The following is a 19885-nucleotide window of genomic DNA, read 5'->3' as shown; positions in this document are numbered from 1 at the left end:
CTCACTAACTCCAACTCCTTCTTCAGTGCCCCCCAAACTGGTATTCCACAGAACTGCCAGCAGGTAACACTGGACCAGAGTCCCATGACCAAGCATTTGGGTCCTGCATCACCATTCTGGGAGGTTCCAAGACACTAGCACTTTGCAGAGATTCTGAGAGGTCCTGAGTGCAGAGGCCTCTGGACCGGATAAGCCCAGGGCATAAGCTGCCGGCACCACCTGGGCACTGCTCGACTGGACTTAGCCAGGGTGGCTCCAAACATAGGGGGCAGTGGACACGAGAAAAGTTCTTTGTCAGCACCCCATACCCTGGATGCATTTCTTCCTGGCACTGACCACACAGCCTGCCAGGCTGCCCTTAGACACCTCTGCCTGGAAGCCCTCGTAGAAAGGACATAATTTGGTTGCCAACTGAGTGCTCTAAGGAGAAAATGTGATTTGCAGAGGTTACCGGCATGGTGGGAACCTCCACAAAGCCTGGAAGTCCTTTCTCTTCTGCATTTCTCTCAAATCCCAGGACACAGGCAATGTCATACACTGGCTTGGCTGAAAGTTCCAGGGTCCTAATCCCATCACAGCTGCTTCTATTACAACCATCTGAGCTCTGAGCAAAGGTCATGTTCACACGTTGGGGAGGAAGTAAAACATGTCAAGGCAAAGGCTCATACCGTCCAACCTGTTCCCAGCACCTCTTCTTGCTGGCCTCATAGGTAAGCACAGCATCCCATGGGTCGACATCCGGAGTCATGCCTGCTTCAGACTGGGAATCAGGTGTCAAATTGGATGCTGACTGGAACCCTTCATCTTCCGACTGATCCACACTCTGAGGAACCTGGAGACCACAGGAAAGAAGGAAAGAGCACATATGCCTTTGTGTCTATATTTCACCTGTGTGAGCAGAATTCCAGAACTTTTCCACACACTTCCATTGCTCATGATGGGTAAGACCCAGCAGAAGGTTTCACCTATTTTTCTCAAGCATGTATGTATTACACAACGTTTTCACCCCAACTGAACCATTTAAGGAATTGATTTATTACAGTTATCAACTTCCAATTTCATATAATACATAAGCCTCAATGTAACTTAGAATGAAATGCTTCTGATCTGGAAATTCCACTTTGGGAAACACAGCATTAAAAAACTCATACCAGACAACTGAAATAATTTACATACCCCAAGATGTTGACTATAGCATTATTTATATTTGGAAATAACTTAAATATCTTGTCATGGGGGGATGACTGAGTAATAGTAGTGTATCCTTTCAGCAATGCTTATAAGAACACAGAATACAAAGGCCAATGATGATTAATAATGTCGGAAAAATCCCATGTCATAGGTGGGAAAATGTATATAAAAGTGCATGTATAGTATGAACAAATATTTCTTGCCACACATAGCTATTGAACACTTGAAAGGTGACTTATGCCACTTTTTATTTCATCTTAAGTTTAAGTAGCAGCTCTAGAGAGCAGAAAAGTGACTTAACTAACCACATCCCTTGTTAGATAAAAGATGAGAAGCAGCATGTTGCTTTGGCCTACAGGGGGGCCCTCCAGGACTTAGGAGCTACTGACTTGACCAGAACAAAAGGGAAGTCAAAAGAGGCATTTCTAAAAGGCTTGGGAGCTGGAGGCAGGAAAACAAACACCACCTTAATAGCCAGTCCAGAGAGGTCTGCACTGTCCGGCACCGGGGGCAGGTCCAGTCGGACATCCATGTCGTACGTGCGGCTGTGCACAAGGGCACCGAAGAGCGAGACCCGGGTGTCTCTCTCAAACCTGTCACCACAAGGGTCACCATATGAGAAGAGCCCAATAGTGGGCAAGCTGGTGCCTGGCGCCGACTCCATCACTTGAAGCGCTTTCTGGATCATGTCCTGACATAAATACTCCTCTCTGGAGATCAGAGATTGAACATCCATCTCAAATACACTCAGGTCATAGCAGTCGTAGCCGCTGTAAGGGACGTTTCTTCCAACATGCTTGTTGTTGAAGAAGTAGTCCCGCTTTCGCGGCAGTACTCGAGGGGGGCCACTCCCTGCCAGCTGAACCAGGAGGTCCAAAACAGACTCCACCTCCGCAAGGGGACAGCGAGGGGCTGCTTCGAGCTCCTCCACAAGCTCCTCCAAACGGTCAGCCTCGGGGCCAAGGCCACCCACTCTCAGGTCGAAGGACAGCATGAGGATCTTGTTTTTCACCGGGAGTTTTGAGAGATCTGGCTGCTGCTTATGAGTCTCATCTTGGAAAAGATTTGTGAAAAGAGCATTGTAGGCCACCCTTTTGAGGCTCTGCTTGGCCCTCCTCCGGCTCACGCCGCGCTGGCCCAAGCGAGGCTTCGCAGCGGGCAGGAGAGCCTCGCACAGGTCACCGAACAGCTGGGTGATGCTGGCCATGCCCAGCCCTTCTCAGCAGCCGCCGGGCTGCGCGCGGGCCTCCGGGCGGCTCAGCCCCCGGCTTTCAGTCTTGAGGCTGCGGCCCCCGGCCCGCGGGCGCAGCCGCCTGCGCTTCTCCGACGCCGTAGCCCTCCCTCAGGGCTCAGAGCCCGGCCCGCGAAACGACGTGCGCGCCTGGCTTTGCCCGCTCTCTCGGGGCCCCAGAGGACGGCCGTCCGGGCGGGGAAGGGCGCTGTCCGAGGACGGGGTGCAGGCCGGCGGCCAGACAGGGTCCGTAAGCTCAGCCCGCCCCCACCCACCAGCCTGCCCCCAAAACAGGGCTCCCGCCGCTGTTGCGTCACTGCCACGCGACCAGCGAAACCGAGTAGGCGCGCCAGAATTGCGTCACGGAGAAGGCCAGAGACGCGCGCCGAGGAGCGGGGCCCGGGCGGACGGGGGCGGGGCCTGGCGGACAGGGGCGGGGCCTGGGCGGCCGCGGACAGAACAGAAGGTCACCCTGCGCTTCCTGCGTGCGGCCTCCTTGCTCCCGCCCGTGGGCTCAACAGAGGAGGCGGAGTCAGACTTTCGCTTAACCGTTTATTGATCGCGAGTGGAGGGAGCGAGGCCGGGGGCCGTCTCCTAGAGGCGGGTCGCTAAGCGGGGCTGCGGGTGGCTGCACTGGACCCCGTGGCCCTGAGTCAGTGCCCTGGGCGCCCGTAGCCTGGCCCTCAGAACTGAAGCCTCAGGAAGCGGTGTGCTGGCCAAAGTTACCGGCTTTAAGAGGACTGCTGTGTCATTTCCAGGATGTAAACACTCACACCCTGTCCAATTTCAAGCAGCCAGGTCAGTGCACTCCAGGAGGCGCTGGGAAGAAGCGCACCATCAGCCTGACATCACAGTGAGCAGGTTGAGAGTAGCACCCCAGTCTCCAAGGCATGAGGCCCTCTGCCCAAGGGCTGTAAGGTTGGGTGTTCCCCTTGGCCCCCAGCTTTCAGCCTGAGCCTTGCCCCCAGCCTCACCGGCCACCTGCAGCATCTGCCACTGTGACTCCAGCTGCCCTCTCAGGTGCACCAGGGCCTGCATGTCCTCCGGGGATGCCACGGAGAAGGGGCCCAGGCTAGGAGGTGCCTCTCCATGCAACATCTGGGCCAGGACCCCTGCAAGCTGGGTTGTGGATTCCTGGGCCAAAGGCAGAGGTAGAAGCAGTGGGTCTCTGGTCTCTCCCCACTTCCCGCCCCACAGCACATCCACCGTGCCCAACTCACCTGGTCCACAAGGGCCAAGACTCGGCCCCCTGCAGGCCCCCGTAGGAGTGCAGCTAGGAGTGCAGCTTGGGGTTTCTGCAGGCCATGGGCAGGCCCCACTGCCACCAGTACGAGGTCAGGCTGGAAACTATAGGCTATGGGCAGCACCAGGGCTAGGATGCAGCTCAGGAACCCACCAGTTGTCTGTGGATGATGAAGGGGACAATAGCATACCACGGCCCCTCATCCAGGGGATCCCGCTCTTGCCAGCTCAGGCCATCCTGCCTCCCAATCTCAGCTGGGCAGCTACACCAAAGGTCCCACCAGGAAGCCAGAAAGAGCAGGTGAGGGCCAGAGGCCCAGCCCCCATGACACTGCCAGTGAGTAGCAGGCTCGCTGCCCTGCCACTAGCACTCACCTCTGGCAATGGCATGGAGACATGGGACGTGGACAGGGCAGCCACCTCCTTGCCCCCGATGTTCAGCCACAGACTCCTCCTTCCAGAGGAGAGTACACATGGACACATCTGCATGTGTGTGAGATGCTGCTCGCCCTCCAGAGGCTCGACAGCAGAGAGGGAGGTGCAGAGCGCTCAGGGTCAGAGATGCTGGCGCTGCCGACCCTCTGCGACCCTCCCGGCACTGCCCTCAGGGACCCCCCCTTACCAAACTCCAGCTGTGGAAGGTGGAAGGCCCCAACCCACCCATCACCTGTGAGGATCCAGGCAATGTGCCCACCCACATGCAGGACTAGACATACACACAACCCAAGAGCCATACCCATCATTGGCCAGGTCTGGGGACAGGTCCAGCTGTCCCACAGCCACACAGAGCAACCTAGAGGAGACCAGGCTGCACTTACCCCACCTGGAGGCCAGTTGCAGAGGCTTCTCCATGTGGAAGAAGCAGGGGTGGTGTGGCCAACCCAGGCTCAAGGAGTGCCCACCAGCCATGCCCTCAGAGGCTCAGGTCAGCTAGACAAGGCTTACCTCCGGGCTCTGTGGGACAGGCTGTACCGAATGGCCACGTCCAGGGTGGTGGCTACAGCAGGGGCTGGAGTGGCTGCAATGCCGCTGCTCACCTGTGGGATAACAGAAGTGGAAGGCAACTCCTAAACCAGGGTAACAGCCTCTCCATCCCTTCTTTTGGTCCCTGTCTATATGGCTGTCATCCATACACTCTGCAGTCACATTGTTCCACTTCCAAAAATAAGACGCTTGCAAATACACTTTAAGTCATGTCTTTCACCTCTCTGCCTAAGAGCTTTAGTGGAAGGGACTGGGGTGGGGGTCAGGGGGTTCTCACAAACCCATCCCTGGGGGCTCTTCTGGGAAGGGAAGGGTCCTAGGCACAAGACAACACTCATGTCCACATAGTTCTGTACTACCCAGCCCTTCCCTGGACAGACCACTCCTCAGCCCCTTCAAGGTAACCCCACCTGCCCATCCAGGATCCCATCCAAGAGATACAGGACCTTCCCAAGTGCAGTAAAGGCCTCATCCTGTACCAGGACATCATGCAGCCTGTGGTGGACAAGCCAGGGGGACACAAGGACGTGGGGTGACACCCAGACCACAAGAGAGTCACACATGGGCACACAGGCAGGCATAGTTCCACCTCTCTCTCCAGGCCCACTCTGCCCACCTGGCCCAGGCCTGTGCCTCCTCCTGTGGGGCTGACCCCACCTGATGGAGGACATCAGGGGGCAGGCCCAGGGTCGCGTCCATCTCAGTCAGGGCAACAGCTGTTCGGACAGGGGGCGTGGGCCGGAGGCACAGCTGGTCCAGGAGGGAGCTCAGAGCAGCTGAGGCCTGGGCCTCTGCCGCCTTGAACTCAGGCCCCCCGGGCAGCAGGGGCAAGGCCCTCTCCTCTGGGCAGCTTGTGCTGGGATGCAGCATGGAGGCCAAGCCTACGGGATGGGTCAGAGTCGCAGCCACTGCATTGGGCCAGGGCGCTGACCCCTGCCCAGCCAGGGCCACACTGACCTTGCTGCTGGAGGCTCACCCAGTGATGGGCCTGGGCTGCCCGGACACGCTGGATGGACTCCAGGGCACTGCGGGGACAGGCCGGAGTGATGAGGCCTGGCCTTGCACCCACAGCCCTCCCCACTCTCCTGCTCCCTGCACCTGCAATGCGGCACCATCGGTCCCGACAGGGGAGGGGCGGGGTCGCCCAGCAGCGCCCGCACCACCATGCACACGGACTGGGAGAGTGACTCCAGGTGATAGCCGCCCTGGGAGGAGGGCAGAGGTGTGTCATGGGGGCAGGTGTCCCCATCCCAGGCAGGATGCCCTGCCCTGGGTGGCAGCCCCCTCCAGCTGCACCTCAGCCTCTGGCCGGTGAGCCCATCCTGTTTGCCAGTCACCTCCAGCACGGCACAGACCCGGCCGCCAGCCAGCACCTGCAGCAGCTGCGTGAGGTGCGCGAAGCACTCTGGTGTGGCCTGCATCTGCCCCTAGAACCAGAGCCAGGTGTGATGGGGGCTTGGCCTGGCACCCCAGAAACCCTCCTCAGCCAAGCCAAGCCCTCACCTCGGGATCCCCAATTGCTGAGTCAAATCCTGCTGAGACTAGCACCAGCTCAGGGTCAAACTGCGGGCAGGGCCAGGAGGGAAAGCACAAGAAAGCAGTTGGAGTCGGGGTGGAAGGGAGGCCCCTCCAGAGAGACCTTCCCCACCCCCAGGGCAAACTAGGCACCAAATCTCTTCTCCACCCCCTGCCCTCCACGAAGTCACCTCAAAGGCCAGAGGGAGCAGCACGTGCAGGAAGGCGGCCACGTAGTCAGCATTTCCCATCCCGACCTGAAGCCACAGGGCATCAGTGTTGGGCCCTGCCAGCCGGGGCTATGGGGTCTTCACCCCTGAGGCCCAGGTTCTGGGGGTGGCCCTGGCAGGATGCTCTGGACTGGGTTCAGGAAGCCCAGAGATGTGAGGTGAGGGATGCAAGCTGGGTAAAGGGCTCCAGTGACGGGGGCGCAGGGGACCCAGGCTGAGGAGCAGGCACCTGGTTCCAGGGCAGGTTGACAGTGAAGCCGCGGCCCTGTCCCTGCCCAACAGCATCCACATCTGACTCTCGCAGACAGGGCCAGAAGCGCCCGTGCTCATAACGGTGCCAGGAGAAGTAAAGGACGCTGCAGACAACCGGCCAGGGTTGGGGTAGGTGTCAGAAGTCAGGACCCTCAGCCCCATGGCCTTCTGTAGCACATGGCCACGTCAACCCCATCCAATTTTTCTAGGCCAGCTGTGTACCCCAAAGAGTGGTGTTGCAGGGAGGAGTCGTGTCCCCCAACCCCTGCTCACCTGGGGTCATCCTCAAAGATATACTGGATGCCCTGGCCATGGTGGATATCCCAGTCGACAATGAGGATCCTGGGGAGAGACAACCCTGGGGTTACTAAGGGGCAAGTCTCCCGCTCCAGCCCAGGAGTGGGTGGGAAGCAGCCCCTCCACCCCCTCTCTGGCCTGGGTCCCTGCCCTTTAGCAGCCGGGCACCCACCTGTGCAGCCCGTGTTTCTGCTGGGCATGTTTGGCTGCTATCGCCACATTGTTGAACACACAGAATCCATTGGCGGCGGCCCTCTGGCTGTGGTGCCCAGGAGGCCTGAGGGTGACAGTGGAGTGTGGGGCACATCAGGGTCAGGACACCCATGGATGGGGGCAGCCGGGTGGGGCGGGGTTGTGGCGCTCACCTCACCAGCGCAAGCCCGTTGCGCACAGCCCCAGTCAGCACAGCATCCACGAGCTGCAGTGCAGCCCCCGCGGCCAGCCGGGCAGAGTGGAAGGTACTCTGTGGGGGCAGGAGTACAGATGAGCTCCACCTGCTACTCCTCACAGGCTCTTCCCAAGCCTAAGCCAGGCTGCAGGGCACCAAGGTCTGGGCAGAACAGGTCAGGCCAGTCTGGGTGCCAGCAGCAGCCAGTGGAGTGTGCAGGGCATTCGCATGTTCATGAACACGGGGCTACCAGCCGGGTTCAGCAGCCACAGCTGTGAACAGGCACAGGCATATGGATGTGTGTCTGGGGGGAATGTGTCTCCGGGGCACACACCGGATGGAAGTAGACGGCATCGTATTGTCTGGACAGCTCCTGGAGTTCCCTGGTGCCCAAGGCCTGGGTGCCCTGCAACAGGGCCACGTACTCTGGGCTGCAGAGGGGCAGACAGGGAAGGCACGGTCACCAGCTGGAGCAGGAAAGGGAGGACAAAGAGGGACTGGACCCTGGTGGGACTGCCCACCTCACTGCCCCCTCACCCACCCACAGGGTCATGAAACAGGCAGGTGAGGGGGAGGCCAGTGCGTGGGGCATTGGGAGCTGGGGTGGGCCGGGTCCTAGGCAGCCTGCTGGGTGGCATGCAGCCCACTGGGGTCCGACCTGTGCACCAGGCCCAGCTCTGCCTCTGAAGCCTCTCGGGCTGCCAACCGCAGGCACCGCTGCTCCAGGCCGTACTGCCGCAGGCGCTCCAGGGCCGCGGTCAGGCGCTCAGGACCCTCGATCTCGCATGCGGGGCTGAGGGGACAGGGCGCTCACAGTGTGGAGCCTCACGCCATCCCTCGCCTCCGCAGGGTCGTACTTACTCGTCCCAGAGGAGGCGGGTCGCTGTCATGTCCTCGTGGTACACGAGTGCGGTCCCCATGGCCCGGAGGGGCTCCCTTCGGGACGCCCTGGGGGGCGGGACCCAAGCGCGTCCACACGCAGGTGGGTGCACGGTCCCTCCCCACCCGGTAACAGTGCACGCCTGGGCCACACGGGAGTGGCGGGCACGGAAGGGGCGAGGCCGGGGCGGCTTCCGGCTTCTTCCCGCGGGCCCGCCCGGCCGTCCTCCTCCCCAGGCCGGGGGCTGGTCGGCCCGATGTGCGAGGGGCGGCGTGAGGAGGGTGCCGCGGGCGCGAGCCTCCCCCGGGCGCACCCTGACCCCGCGGGACCCCCGGTCAAGCTGCGCAGGAAGCAGGGCGGCCCAGGAGAGCCCGCGCCGGATGGCGGCGTCGACGCGCGGCGCCGCCCAGGATCTCAGGCGGGAGGAGCGGGAGGGGCGGGAGGGCCCCTGGCAAGAGGGCGGCCGGGTCAGGGTCGGGGTGGCGGCGCAGAAGCGGGGCAGGCGCCGCCCAAGCGTGGGAAGGAGGGAAGGGCCAGCGGGAAGGGCGGGAGGGAATAAGCGGGTGGGCCGGCAGGGCCCGCGAGCGGGGAGGCCGGCCCGGGACGCGGGGGGCTCCGGGTCAGCGCCCAGGCCGGACGGCGGGCGGGGACCTGGGGCTGGAGGAGGGGTGGGGAGCAAGCCCTGGGGGCGGGCCTTTTGGCGGCAGAGTTTTGGGAGGGTGACCCCGAGGGTGGTTCTTGGAGAGGCATGTGCCTCTGGAAGCGGGGCCCTAGGGCAGGGGTGCCCCCAGCCCCCCTCAGTGGACCCGGCCGACCCCCGCGGGGAGAGGGACTGACGGCGGCCCTGACGTCCCCACCGCCCTAGTCAGGGCACCGGCCCGCCCGGGCAGCCGGCTCCCGCGGGGCTCGTTTTGGGTCAGATGTCCGCCCCTGCGCCAATCAACGATGGTTAGGAATGTGGTGTTGAGTTTCACCGTCAGGTGCACGTGGCCACGAGGGTCAGGAAACAGAGGGCCTCAAAGGCACAGGAAGGCCCCTGGGAGGCGGCTGGTGCCCACCGTGTCTGCCCATATCTGGCCGAGCCCGCTGTGCGTGTCCAGCCGGACTCCAGGCAGGAAGAGGGTGGGAGTCCTGGCCCCGCCCTGGGTGCATCTGCCCTGGGGACAGGTGGGAGGGGCGGGCAGCCACAGGGTGGTCCCTGACTCAGCTGCCAGCCTTTGGGGATGTAGAATGGCCAACAGAATGCCACATTTGGACGCAGCCGGGAGAGAGGCAAAAAGTTTGGAAAGAGGACAGAGCCCACCCTCTGCTGTACCACAGCAGCCTCTACATCTAGGATCCCCAGGAACTTGACTGTGTTGTGCATGGAGCTCAGACAGCTGGGAATGAACCCCAGATGGGACCCTAACATTCACTGCCATCGGTCCCTGCCCCAAGTCTGGCTCCGGAGTGTGAGCCACTAGAGAAACATCAGCTCACAGTGGGAAGGGGCCCAAGCCCTAATGTGGAGGCTCCAGGATTGGAGTTCACTGGCATAGGACACAGGGAGGTGGGCACCAGCTCTGGGACCCGCGAGAGGGCCCCGGTGCAGGGGCTCAGGAGGTGCCAAGTCTCCCAGGGCAGCGTTCTTTCCCTGTGCAGCTCAGGGGCCTAACAGTGGAGATCCAGCCCAAGAATCAGGACACAAAGCCAGAACAGCTCTACAAAAGGGTCTGCTTCCTTCCAGCCATATGGGCACAGCACATGGCCAATTTACTTTCCAGGCCGGGGGTGCAGGAGAGTAAGAGTCCACTCCAACAGCCGCCAGAACAACAACCCTGAGGCAGCGCTCTGCGCCCTCCCTGTCCTTTCTTCTCAGCACTGGTGAGCAGGCAGGGTCAGACACTAGTCCTTGACCCCTAGCCCTGCCCCACCACAGCTGTGGCTTCTTGTTGCAGCCTGGGGAAGGGGCCACTGCTCATGGGGTCAAGAGGCTAGCCCCAGGCCAGGTGGATGTCCTGTCCAGAAAGTTCAGATGCGCCTCCAAAGCTAGGCTGCAGTGCAGCCTGAGAGCAGGGGAACAGGCTTGGGGAGGGAGTCCAAGTAATGAGGAGTCTCCTGGGGTGCAAGCCCAAGCCAAGGTCACAGCAATAAACCGGATTCCCCTTCCAGGTCGGAACCCCAGCTGGGATCTCCAAGACATCCTCGCCGGCACCCGTCAGGGCCCAGGGGTCTTCACAGAGCCGTCTCCTTGGAGGCCTTGGCCCCCAGCTGCTGGGGGGGCTTAAAGTTGAGCACCTCTTTATACGTGACACCTGGGGCAGGATGAGAGCAACAGAGACGGAGCCTCATGGGGGAAGGGGCCCATCACCCATCAGAATCAGCCCCCAGGGTGCACCAAGGGCAAACACCAGCCCCCTGAGATGGGTGCCGGGCCCAGTCCACTGGTGCTTGCCCTGACCAGTGATGAGTCAGTGAGGCCCACTCAGGGTCAGAGTGCAGGTTGTTAGTCACTGACCTAGGCGCCCATCAGCCCCCAGAACATCAGGACCAGAGGTCACACACAGGTGCCATTTGTCCCACACCACGGCCACTCTCAAACCACCTGTGTCCATCCACAGGAACCCACAGCCCCTGGCGTGGCAGGCAGGCCCTGGCCCCACAGCCTGCCTCAGTGAGCAGAGGACCTCCTAGGAATGTAAACCAGTATGTCCACTTGAGTGGAGCCACTCAGGGTACTACCAGGACACGCCCCAGTCCCTGGACCCAGGACATCCACGAAGATTTCGATGAGAGGACTCCCCATTACCCCAGCACCCACCTTCCGCACCCAGTGGTCATGCTTCCTGAACTGTGTGCTCAGAGTGAGCCGTCCCAAAGGGAGGGAGGCCTGCTCTGTGTCCCCTCTGACCAGTCTTTAGGGACATGCTCTGCTCAGCCTACCCCAGCATCCCTACGGTTGTCTGGCCAGGGGAGTGCCTATTTGGGGGGCGCTGGCCCTCCACAGCCCAGCTCAGGAAAGAATGCGTTTGGGGCAGGTACCTGTGCGGTTTGGCACCACACGGTGCAGGTAGACCCCCCACCCCATGGGGGGTACCCAGGGCCTTCATCCTTCATTCCTGACTGGGGGCTCAGCCACAAATAGGCCCCATGTCCATCATGGTCAGGGGTAAAAGCAAAAGCGCTCACCAAAGTTTCTGTGGGCCGGGACCACAGAGAGGATCCTGTGGCTTGTGGTTTTCATGTTATCTTTTTTAGCAGCAGAAAACTTCCATCAAGCCAAACCAAACTTATATGCACAAAACACAGCACAGGTAATGGGGGAGCCCCTACTGGAGGCACCAAAGAGCCCAGTGGCCCTAAGGAACATGGTTGGAGAACCACAACCCATCCAGCCCCAGCCCCAACCCCATGTGCAGGACCAATGTCCTAGGTCTGGGGCACAGCCAGGAGGCAGCCTAGCACACAGTGGCAGCCCCACGGGGCTAACGGGCGCCCTCAGACAGACCTGCACCACAGGCTGGTCCTACAGACACTGAGAGACACAAAGCCAGCCATCCCAGCCTGCCATTCTGGGGTGGAGATGCACAAGGCCAGTCCTAGCGTGGGGCACCGGGGCACCAGACAGCCTGAAGCTGAGCAGATGGTGGTGGGCCTCAACGGATGAGAAAAGCCCCTGGTGTGAAGGGGATGGCCAGTAAGCTGGAGGTGCATAGCACAGTTTTGGGGGGTCTATACTGCTCAGTGGACAGTCAAGGGGTGGTGAAGTGCTGTGGGCTGCCTGGGGTGGACCTTGCCTTACCGGTGGGATATGAGGGGAACATAGTTGTCCGGGTGGGAGGGGTCCTGAAGGGACAAGGAAAGGCAGGGACAAGCTTGAGAAGCGTGAGCAGAGGTCGGGGGCACAAGTGGGCATGGAAGGGCTCTGGGGTGTCCTGAGCCTCTGGTCTAGCCGCTGGGAGGGAGCTGGGCACACTGGGGCAGAGGCCAAGTGCTCACCACAGCCTGCACCGAGCTGGGCCCCCATGACTTTCGGAACTCTTTTCGTGCTCCCTTGTGCCAAACCCCTGCCGGGAGCCCCCCTCTTAACCTTCAGCTCCAAAGGTCGCCTCCACCAGGAAGCCCTCCTGCCCTCAGACTGCCTATTGTGTTCCTCACTTGACCTGTTTCCTGAGGTGGGGGCGCCCAGGACTGAGCCCTCGGCCACCTGCATGGGCCCTCGGGATGCAGACACGGGCCCTGCCCCGACTCTGGACTCACGCTTCCACTCATCCAGGGTGCGGTCCACGTCGTCACAGGACTCATCATACTTGTGGGCCGCGGGCTCGTCCTCTGTGTCCTGCAGTGACTCGAAGTAAGGGTGGGCCAGCGCCTCGGCCGCAGTCGCCCGCCGCTCCGCGTCCAGCACCAGCATCTTCTCCAGGAGGTTCACAGCTAGGGACAGGGCTAATCAGGCCAGGCCGGGGAGAGCCCCTCGCCCTGGTCCCTGACCCACACCCTGGCCCTACCCAGAGGGCTCGCGTTGGTCAGGAAGGAGGTGAAATCCTTCTTCTCTAACTCAGGGAGGCCCTTCATGTAGTTCTTCGCCTGTGTAGGGAGACAGGATGAGGGGCCAGCCCCCGGCCCAGGCCCCGGTGCAGGCCCTCCAGCCCTCCCAGCTCCCGACTGACGTCAGCGCTCTGCAGCTTCTGCACAAACTCAGCAGGCGGCGTCCCCGTCACCTTCAGGATCTCCTTCAGCTGGTCCAAGTCTGCACCGAGCTGAGGAGCACAACCTGGGGCCAGAGCAGGGCTCACCCACCCATCTGGCCTGGGCAGCACCCTGCCCCCCGCCTGATCCCCACAGGTTCAGGATACGGTCATTGCCCTTAAACAGCGTCTTGCCTGTGATCATCTCCGCCATGATGCAGCCCACTGACCAGATGTCCACTGAGACAGAAGCCCCTGCATCAGGGGTCTGTGGGCCAAGGAGGGTGGGGACACACACAGGGCAAGGGGAGACTGACACGAGGTGAGGGGGACATGGACACAGGGACACGGGCCATCTAGCCTGCATGCCTTCACCCAGCTCAGCGGCCTCCCCATGGCTTCCCAGGACAACACAGAGGAGCAGGCAGGCATACTGGGAGGCCGACATGGTGGGTGACCTGAGTCCCTGGGCAGTTTCTCACCAGTCTGTGTGTAGCGCATCCAATTCAAGATGACCTCAGGTGCCCGGTACCACCGGGTCACCACATATCCAGTCATCTCGCTGTCTGCCTGCCTGGCCAAGCCAAAGTCCAGAATCTGCAGCCAGAGGCAGGAAGGAGGGGCAAAGGGGCCCCAGGGAATGGGTGGGCCAGCCTGTGGTCCAGGAGACCCCAAGGGGACTGGCCCACCAAGCACCCTGCCTACGCTCCAGAGGCTAAGGTCATGGCCAGACCCCCAAGCCTCTCCATATGTTCCTCCCCATGGCCAGAGCACCCAGACCAACGGACCTTGTGTCCCCTCCACCCTTAGGAGCAGGCTCCTCAGGGGGTCTCCCCTACCTGCTCCTCCACTCTGCGGACCCCTGGGCCTTTCCATCACCTTTGAGGATGCCTACTCAGCCCTGCCCTGGCGCAAGACATGGAGGACTAGGGACACTCCCTGCCCTATGCCTCAAGCAGGTACGGGAATGTGCCTGAAGCCATCTACATCAAGTGCCTCCCCGGGGGCACATCTGTCCTTCGGCTTCTCAGCTCCTGCCTGGATGCCTGGGGTCTGAGCCTTGGCCTTGGCCTGGGCCACCCCTCCTCCAGGCCTGAGAACTAAAGGCACAGAAGGCAGGTGGGCAGGGAGCCCAAGCCCCCCGACACACACCTTCAGCTCACAGTCCTCGTTCACCGCCAGGTTGCCGGGCTTTAGGTCCTAGGAGCAGAGGAAAGGTGGCTGCGCAGTGGAGCCGCCACCATGTGAAAGGGCAGAGCCTGGGCAGTGCCTCGATGAAGGAGCAACCAGATCTGGCTGGCCCCACCCCACGGGAAAGGTGGAGGTGCCTGGGCCTCTAGGGCTGCGTGTTGCCCTGTGTATACCCCACACTGGACCCCGCCATGCCCCGTTACATATGGGCTAGAAGCAGGGGCTTCTGCAGGTCGAGCCCCTCACAGGCTCACACAGCCAGGGAAAGCCCCACCACCACCAGGACTCACCCTGTGGATGATGCCAGCAGCATGGATATACTGTGGGGGCAAAGAAGGGGTCAGTAGCAGACAGCTCTGGACCAGGAGAGCCCCAGGACAACAGCCTGGGGAGCTCCGCCTCCTCTTGCCCCCTACCCCGACCCATCTCCACCTTCAGGCCTTTTAGCATCTGGTAGACAAGGAACTGGACTCGGTCCTCACTCAGCTTCTCATGCTTCATGAGCTTGCCGAGGTCGGTGCCCATGAATGGCATTACCAGGTAACTGCAGAGATTGGGGTGGGGTGCAGACAGGTGTCCCCCACTGGACCTGGGCTCAGAGCCTGGACAACCCTGTCACCTTGTAGTACCGTGTTACCTCCCCTGATGCCCATCCACCCATCCAAAGGGGGCAGCTCTGTCCACCCAGCCTGCTCCAGGACACCAGGTTGGTCGGGACTGGGCTGAGGGCATTCTTGAAGAGCAGTGTGCCAGGCTGGGAGCTGGGAAGCCCCGAGGCTCACAGGCAGAGAAGGACGCGAGAGAAAGGAGAGAGATGCCTGCAGGCAGGGGTCATTTAAGTCAGAGGAGCCAGCTGGACCGGGGGCTGGGGACAAGGACAGAAGGGAGAGACACGCATTATCCTGTGAGCATACTGGGGCCAGTCTGAGTCCTTGACCTCTGCGAGGTCAGGAGGCCAGGAGCCTGTCCTCCCCAGCCCCTGGCTCTCAGCCAACAACAGGGCAAGTCCAGGGGTGGCCGCCCACAGGGCAGGCTCAGCAGAGCAAGGACAGGGAGAAGTCCTCCCTATTGCTCCTCCTCTGCCTACCAACAAAGGTCAACAGCTCCAATTACAGGCCACACACTTGATGCCAGGGTCCCAGAGCAGGGGACCTGCCAGCCAACAAATGCTCAGGCCAAAGGCTCACACTTCTGGACCTGGAGAGGGCCGGGTATCAAGCACACTTGTAGGACGCCAGGGGCATGTGGCAGAGGGTGGACTGTGGTGTGGGAGGAGGTGGGCATTGTGCATCCCGACCCCCATCTGGCCTGCAGGGGAAACCTGCCTCAAGCGGGTCCCCATGCCAACCCAGTTGGTGCCCGGGAATCTCCCAACACCTGGCCAGCCAGCCCCAAGCTGGCACTCACAAGTCTGTGAAATCATCCAGGGACTCATCAGGAGTGAACACGTCCAGCAACCCGATCACCTGGGGAGGAGGCCAGAACACCAAGTGGGATAGGACACGGTGGAAGGTATGGCAGGGGGCTCAGGCATACCCCTGAGGCTGGGACTGTGTCTGGGGCAAGAGAGCCCCCCTGCAGCTGTCCCCCTCTACCCCACTGTCCACAGCACCTGGCTCTGCCCACTGGCACTGCCACCCAGCCTGACACGCATGCCCACAGACACAAGCTATTTTTGGATGGTGACAGCCGAGACCCTCCGTGGGAGGGGCAGCTCCAAGTCTGGGTCGGTTCCCAGCATCCAAGAGCTTCAGCCCTGGGCCCTCCCCCACCCCTTCCAGTCCCCACTGAGGACCCCAAGACCAGGGTGGGGACAGTCTCCAGGGGCGATGCCTCTGCCGGAGAGGCCCAGGCAGCATGCTATGACCAGTCCAAGAGCCAGACTTGGCCCCGCAAACCCCTGGTCAGAAGCGAGGAACTACACACTGTACGTGACAGCCAGCACTTAGGATTCAGGGTGACAGGGCCTCCAGGGACCCAGGAGACCCGCACTTGGAGCAGTGGGAGGGCAAGCCAGCAGGGGGATGCCTGGCTGAGGCTGCGTGAACTGCAGCTGAGGCAGGAGAACACTTCAAGCGTTTGAGGAACATGGGGAGGGAGGCCAGGTGGCCAAGGCCCAGGCTAGGGGGTAGCCAAGGAACGGCCGGAGGAAGCCCAAGCAGGCCCTGGCATGCCAGGTGAAGGTCTGGCTCTGCTTCTAAGAGCTGCCGAGGGAGAGTCTAAACAGGCCTGACGCTGAATGTGTCCCCCTGGCTGCTATATGGGGACAGACCAGAGTGAAGCAAGACTGGACACAAGGTGGAGGGACAACCTGAGGAGCCGCTGCGGCCCGGCCCTGGGCAGGAGAAGGAGCAGACAGGGCAGATAAACGGGGGGCCCTGGACATGGGTGAGGCCTGGCATTGGGGAAGTGTGCGAGCTTCCCAGCAGCGTGATGGACACTCCTGCGCTTCCGTGGTGTGCATGGCAGCCTGGACAGAGGGGCAGGGGTGGGACTGGGCCACCAGGCAGTGCCTCTAATGGCCCCCACTTAGCCTCTTGACTTCCTCCCGGGAAAACTGGTTTAGGAGAGGCTGGGCCTCCCAGCTTCTGGCTGGGCTCCCTGGAAGCAGCAGGTCAGGACCTCGACTGGCCCAGTGGAGGGGGCTGGCCAGGCTGGGGGTGGGAGACCCAGAGACCTTGCTGGATAGGGCCAGGGGCTCCAGGGGGAGTGGGGGTGATGAGGAGCTGGAGAAAGCCTCGGGCACAGGAGTCTGCCCTCAGGCTCAGGCGTGACCAGGAGGCAGCGAGGCCTGGCAGGGCTGGTGTCCACCATGAGCAGATTTCATCTGGGAGGTCTGTGAGAATGAAGGGCCCACCCTCTTAGCCCCTGAGGAACCGAGGAGATGAGTTTCCTGGTGGGCACAGGAGAAGGCTGTCGGCTCCGATGACCCGGGGGGGCAGGTCCTCTGTGTGGGAGCACGGCGGGCCAGGGCCTGGGTGGGCAGACCACCAGCCCTCGGACCAGGCCGAGAGGGACAAGGGAGGAATGGTTGGTGTGGGAGGGGGCCGAGTTCTCGGCAGCAGGAGGAACTGCATGGGGAAGCAGGAGGTCCCGAGCAGAGAGAAGGGCTCCAGCCACCAGCAACAGCGGTGAGAGGCCGGGCACGTGTGGCGTCCTGAGGGCAGGTCTGCGGACAGGGGAGGCCTTTCCCTGGTGGGGGTCCAGATCTGCTCCTCGTCCACTGTCCGTGACACCCCACCCCATGGACGCAAAGGAAGCACCTCTGGCGTGCTGGCCACTATACCACCAAGACCCCGAGGCTCTGGGGTGCCAGAGTCAGGACACGGACTCTGATTCCATGCCTGACTCCGCATTCCCAGGGACCCCAGCCCCCAGGGCTGAGGCTCAGGAGGTGGACTAGGGCAGTGTTTAGGGGAGGTGCTGGCTGGAGGCAGGGTTTGGGGTGGGGCCTGGAGAGTCCCCTGACTGGGGCCTGGGCTGAGAAGCCAGACGCAGCCCCGGGAAGAAGCCCAGGGACTCCCTCCTCTCCGGGACAGGCCGAGGGGGAGGACTCTAACCTAGCACAGAGGTGAGAGGCGGGGTGGGCTCTGCCCTCACCCCTCTGCAGACCGTGCCTGGAGCCCCGGTCTCCTCCCCACCACACAGGGGGGTTGCCTGCGGGCGGATGGGAAGGCCCGGTCTTCTGGGGTGGGGTCTGCTGGGCAGGAGGCGGGTGCGCCGAGGGCCGGGGGCCAGCGCGACTCACGTTCTCGTGGCGCATGTGCTTGAGGAGGCGCAGCTCGCGGTAGGCCCGCTTGGCGAAGAGCTCCGACTGGAAGGGCCGGTACAGCTTCTTGATGGCCACCTTGGCGCCTGTGCGGCTGTCCACGGCCGAGCTGCGGGCGCAGCGCTTAGTGCGAGGGCCGGGCCACGCGCCAGCCGCCCGACACCGGCCGGCCCCCCCTCCCGGCCCGCGCTCACCACACCGCGCCATAGGCGCCCGAGCCCACGGGCTGCAGGTCCTGGTACACAGCGCGCACCTCCCAGGCCGTCTTGGTCACCTCCTGGCGGTAGAAACCCCTGCGGGCGGGCGGCGGGGAGCTCATGGTCGGCTCGGGCCCCGCCCCGCCGCAGCCCCCGCTCCCGGGACTCTCCCGGCGCGCGCCCCGGGCTGCCGCCCGCCGCCGCAGCCACCCGCGCTCCCAGCTCTCCGCTCCGCGTTCCCCGGACCGCCGACCCCAGCCCGGCCCGGCAGCGCGCGGCCCCTCCCCTGACTACGGACCAACCGGCCCCAGGGCCACGCGCACGTGACTGCCCGCCCGCCCTCCGGCCCCTCCGGCCCCTGCGGAAACCGGAGGCGGCAGCTCGGGAGAGGGCCCCGGGCTGGGGGAAGGGCAGAGTGGGGGGGGAGCGCGCCCGCAGCTGGGTCCCAGCCGGGAACCGGGCGCGGCCCGCCTCGACGCTCAGACTGCACTTCCCGGGCCCGTCGGGGTATCTTAGCAGGCGCCCCGACTCCTCCTTACTAATCACTCCCCCAAGGCGCGGGCCCATCCTCTGCAGCCCTGATCCCCAGGGACTTCTATCCCCGGCCCCAAGCCGCTGTTCGTCAGCCCAACTTACACCCAACTGGGTCCCCAGTCCTGAGGCCCGGGGCTGAGCATTGTGTTTTCCAGGTCAACTCACCCATCCGGCAGGAAGCCCCTTCCCCTGGGCTGATACAGCCATCCCACAGCGTGGGGCTCCTCAGCACCTGCCCTGCCTGCATCCCCTTTTCCACGTGGGGGAGTTGGTTCTGTCTCCCAAACTTAGACTACAGGCTCAACAGCCCCCCCACCCGTGACCACTGACCCCAGGCCTCCCAACCCCAGGAGGCAGAGCAGCGGTCCAGTAGGTCCCCTTGGGCCATGCACATCCCCCACCTCCCTCCTGTCGCTCACCCCCCTCCATGTGGGGAGCCCACCCCGAACATTTGCAAGTCCCACTGCCTGTCCCACCCCAGCCCGGCTTACTCCCTCCCTTTTGTCCTTCTGAGCTGGGCCTGAACCTCTCTCTCCAGGAAGGTGTTTCTGACCCCATGGGTGGAGCAGGGCCCGACTCCAGATCTCAGCGCCCCCTTACCCCTCAGCAGGGGCATCATTCTTTCACGGGTTTGTCCACATCCTGGACCAGATGCTCCTGGACGGCAGTGACCCCAGCCAGCCCCTCCATTCTCTTCTAGCCCAGGGACCCAGGTCGGAGAGCGAGTGGGGTAACCACCCTCTCTGGTCTGCCTGCCATGAATCAGCAGCTCAGGCCCAGCCAGAGCAGCTTTACACCTGTGCTGCCAGCTGGTGATCTGAGTGCCAGTAGTCAGTGGACACAGCCTGCGGTCACTGGAGCCACAGCTGCCTGAACCTCTTGCCCTTCAGGCCCACGGTGGCCTGTGGCAGTGCACCTGCCTCCTCCAGGAAGCCCCAGCTGGCCCCCTTACTCCTCAGGGAAGGACCCAGCAGGTCTCCGTGTCAGACCTGACCCTGGGATGGGCATGTGCCAGGTCTGTTCCCATCCCCATCAGCACAGGACTTGGCCCAACCTGGCCTCTAGGGTTCCCCAGAACCTGAGGCCCAGTAGCCACAATGACCAGGTCCCTGGAGGTCCAACTCCCAGATGGGCTCTACTTCCCCGTAGGCTAAGGGCACAGGATGTCTGTGTCCCAGAGACACAATGCCCGATCCCTGTCGCCCGGGTCCTCGGCCCTCTCTCCCCGTAACCAGAGAGGAAAGCTGTCTCCCTCAGCCCACCACCCTGGGAGGGGCAGGCCTTTGCTCTCTGAGACCTCTGATTGTTCCCCGGCAG

The 19885-nt window shown here is 62.5% G+C and overlaps 3 protein-coding genes across 34 annotated transcripts in view; all 3 read right to left on the bottom strand.

The window, feature by feature from the left end:
• Positions 1-2830, bottom strand: part of TUBGCP6 (tubulin gamma complex component 6) — a 39345-nt gene extending 36515 nt beyond the window's left edge. For all 6 annotated transcript variants that reach the window (XR_005029102.2, XM_036906697.2, XM_036906696.2 and 3 more), the window contains exons 1-2: positions 1658-2830; positions 669-832 (exon numbers count right to left, since the gene is read on the bottom strand). Coding sequence is in view for 5 of the 6 variants with exons in the window: in XM_036906697.2 (XP_036762592.2) it covers positions 669-832; positions 1658-2398 (905 nt within the window). In the remaining variant the exon portion in view is untranslated. The remainder of the gene's footprint in view (positions 1-668; positions 833-1657) is intronic.
• A 130-nt stretch (positions 2831-2960) lies between these two features.
• Positions 2961-8614, bottom strand: HDAC10 (histone deacetylase 10). Of its 14 annotated transcripts, none has more exons than XM_036906709.2 (20): positions 8192-8604; positions 7989-8123; positions 7665-7761; positions 7308-7405; positions 7115-7219; positions 6919-6987; positions 6623-6749; positions 6355-6420; positions 6152-6211; positions 5986-6075; positions 5747-5853; positions 5606-5673; positions 5265-5529; positions 5059-5143; positions 4610-4701; positions 4401-4457; positions 4040-4118; positions 3643-3825; positions 3404-3556; positions 2961-3241 (listed from the first exon to the last, which is right to left on the bottom strand). In XM_036906709.2, exons 1-20 carry the CDS (start codon positions 8248-8250, stop codon positions 3209-3211), a joined length of 2028 nt encoding a protein of 675 aa, XP_036762604.2. In that variant the 5' UTR covers positions 8251-8604; the 3' UTR covers positions 2961-3208. The 14 variants fall into 14 exon arrangements, 6 of the variants coding, with proteins under 6 accessions (XP_036762604.2, XP_057364372.1, XP_036762606.2 ...); XM_057508389.1 differs by having other exon boundaries at positions 3397-3556; positions 8192-8601; XM_036906711.2 differs by lacking the exon at positions 5986-6075 and having other exon boundaries at positions 8192-8605.
• Positions 8615-9909: 1295 nt separating this feature from the next.
• Positions 9910-18355, bottom strand: MAPK12 (mitogen-activated protein kinase 12). 14 transcript variants are annotated; one of them, XM_057508400.1, is made up of 15 exons: positions 18337-18355; positions 18032-18130; positions 17817-17946; positions 16926-17139; positions 15476-15534; positions 14501-14612; positions 14359-14388; positions 14030-14077; positions 13360-13474; positions 13046-13189; positions 12860-12939; positions 12698-12776; positions 12450-12623; positions 11992-12035; positions 9910-10504 (listed from the first exon to the last, which is right to left on the bottom strand). In XM_057508400.1, the coding sequence occupies exons 2-15, from the start codon at positions 18042-18044 to the stop codon at positions 10184-10186; spliced, it is 1563 nt and encodes a 520-aa protein (XP_057364383.1). In that variant the 5' UTR covers positions 18045-18130; positions 18337-18355; the 3' UTR covers positions 9910-10183. The 14 variants fall into 14 exon arrangements, with proteins under 14 accessions (XP_057364383.1, XP_036762630.2, XP_057364382.1 ...); XM_036906735.2 differs by lacking the exons at positions 16926-17139; positions 18337-18355 and adding an exon at positions 18254-18310 and having other exon boundaries at positions 18032-18218; XM_057508399.1 differs by lacking the exon at positions 18337-18355 and having other exon boundaries at positions 18032-18186.
• Between the last annotated feature and the right edge of the window lie 1530 nt (positions 18356-19885).

The sequence above is a fragment of the Manis pentadactyla genome, chromosome 10 (genome assembly GCF_030020395.1).
Source record: "Manis pentadactyla isolate mManPen7 chromosome 10, mManPen7.hap1, whole genome shotgun sequence".
NCBI classification, from domain to species: Eukaryota; Metazoa; Chordata; class Mammalia; order Pholidota; family Manidae; genus Manis; species Manis pentadactyla.
This window is presented reverse-complemented; position numbering and strand designations above follow the sequence as displayed.

Excerpts from the sequence above, each read along its gene's own strand:
- MAPK12 (XM_057508400.1), bottom strand. Across the intron at positions 12,777-12,859 it reads AGAAGCTGCAGAGCGCTGAC|GCGAAGAACTACATGAAGGG; the intron begins GTCAGTCGGGAG and ends CTCCCTACACAG. Across the intron at positions 12,036-12,449 it reads CACCCTGGATGAGTGGAAGC|GACCCCTCCCACCCGGACAA; the intron begins GTGAGTCCAGAG and ends TTGTCCCTTCAG.
- HDAC10 (XM_036906709.2), bottom strand. The coding sequence starts at position 8,250 with ATGGGGACCGCACTCGTGTACCACGAGGACATGACAGCGACCCGCCTC. Across the intron at positions 8,124-8,191 it reads ACCCGCCTCCTCTGGGACGA|CCCCGCATGCGAGATCGAGG; the intron begins GTAAGTACGACC and ends CTGTCCCCTCAG. Across the intron at positions 6,750-6,918 it reads ATCTTTGAGGATGACCCCAG|CGTCCTTTACTTCTCCTGGC; the intron begins GTGAGCAGGGGT and ends GGTTGTCTGCAG.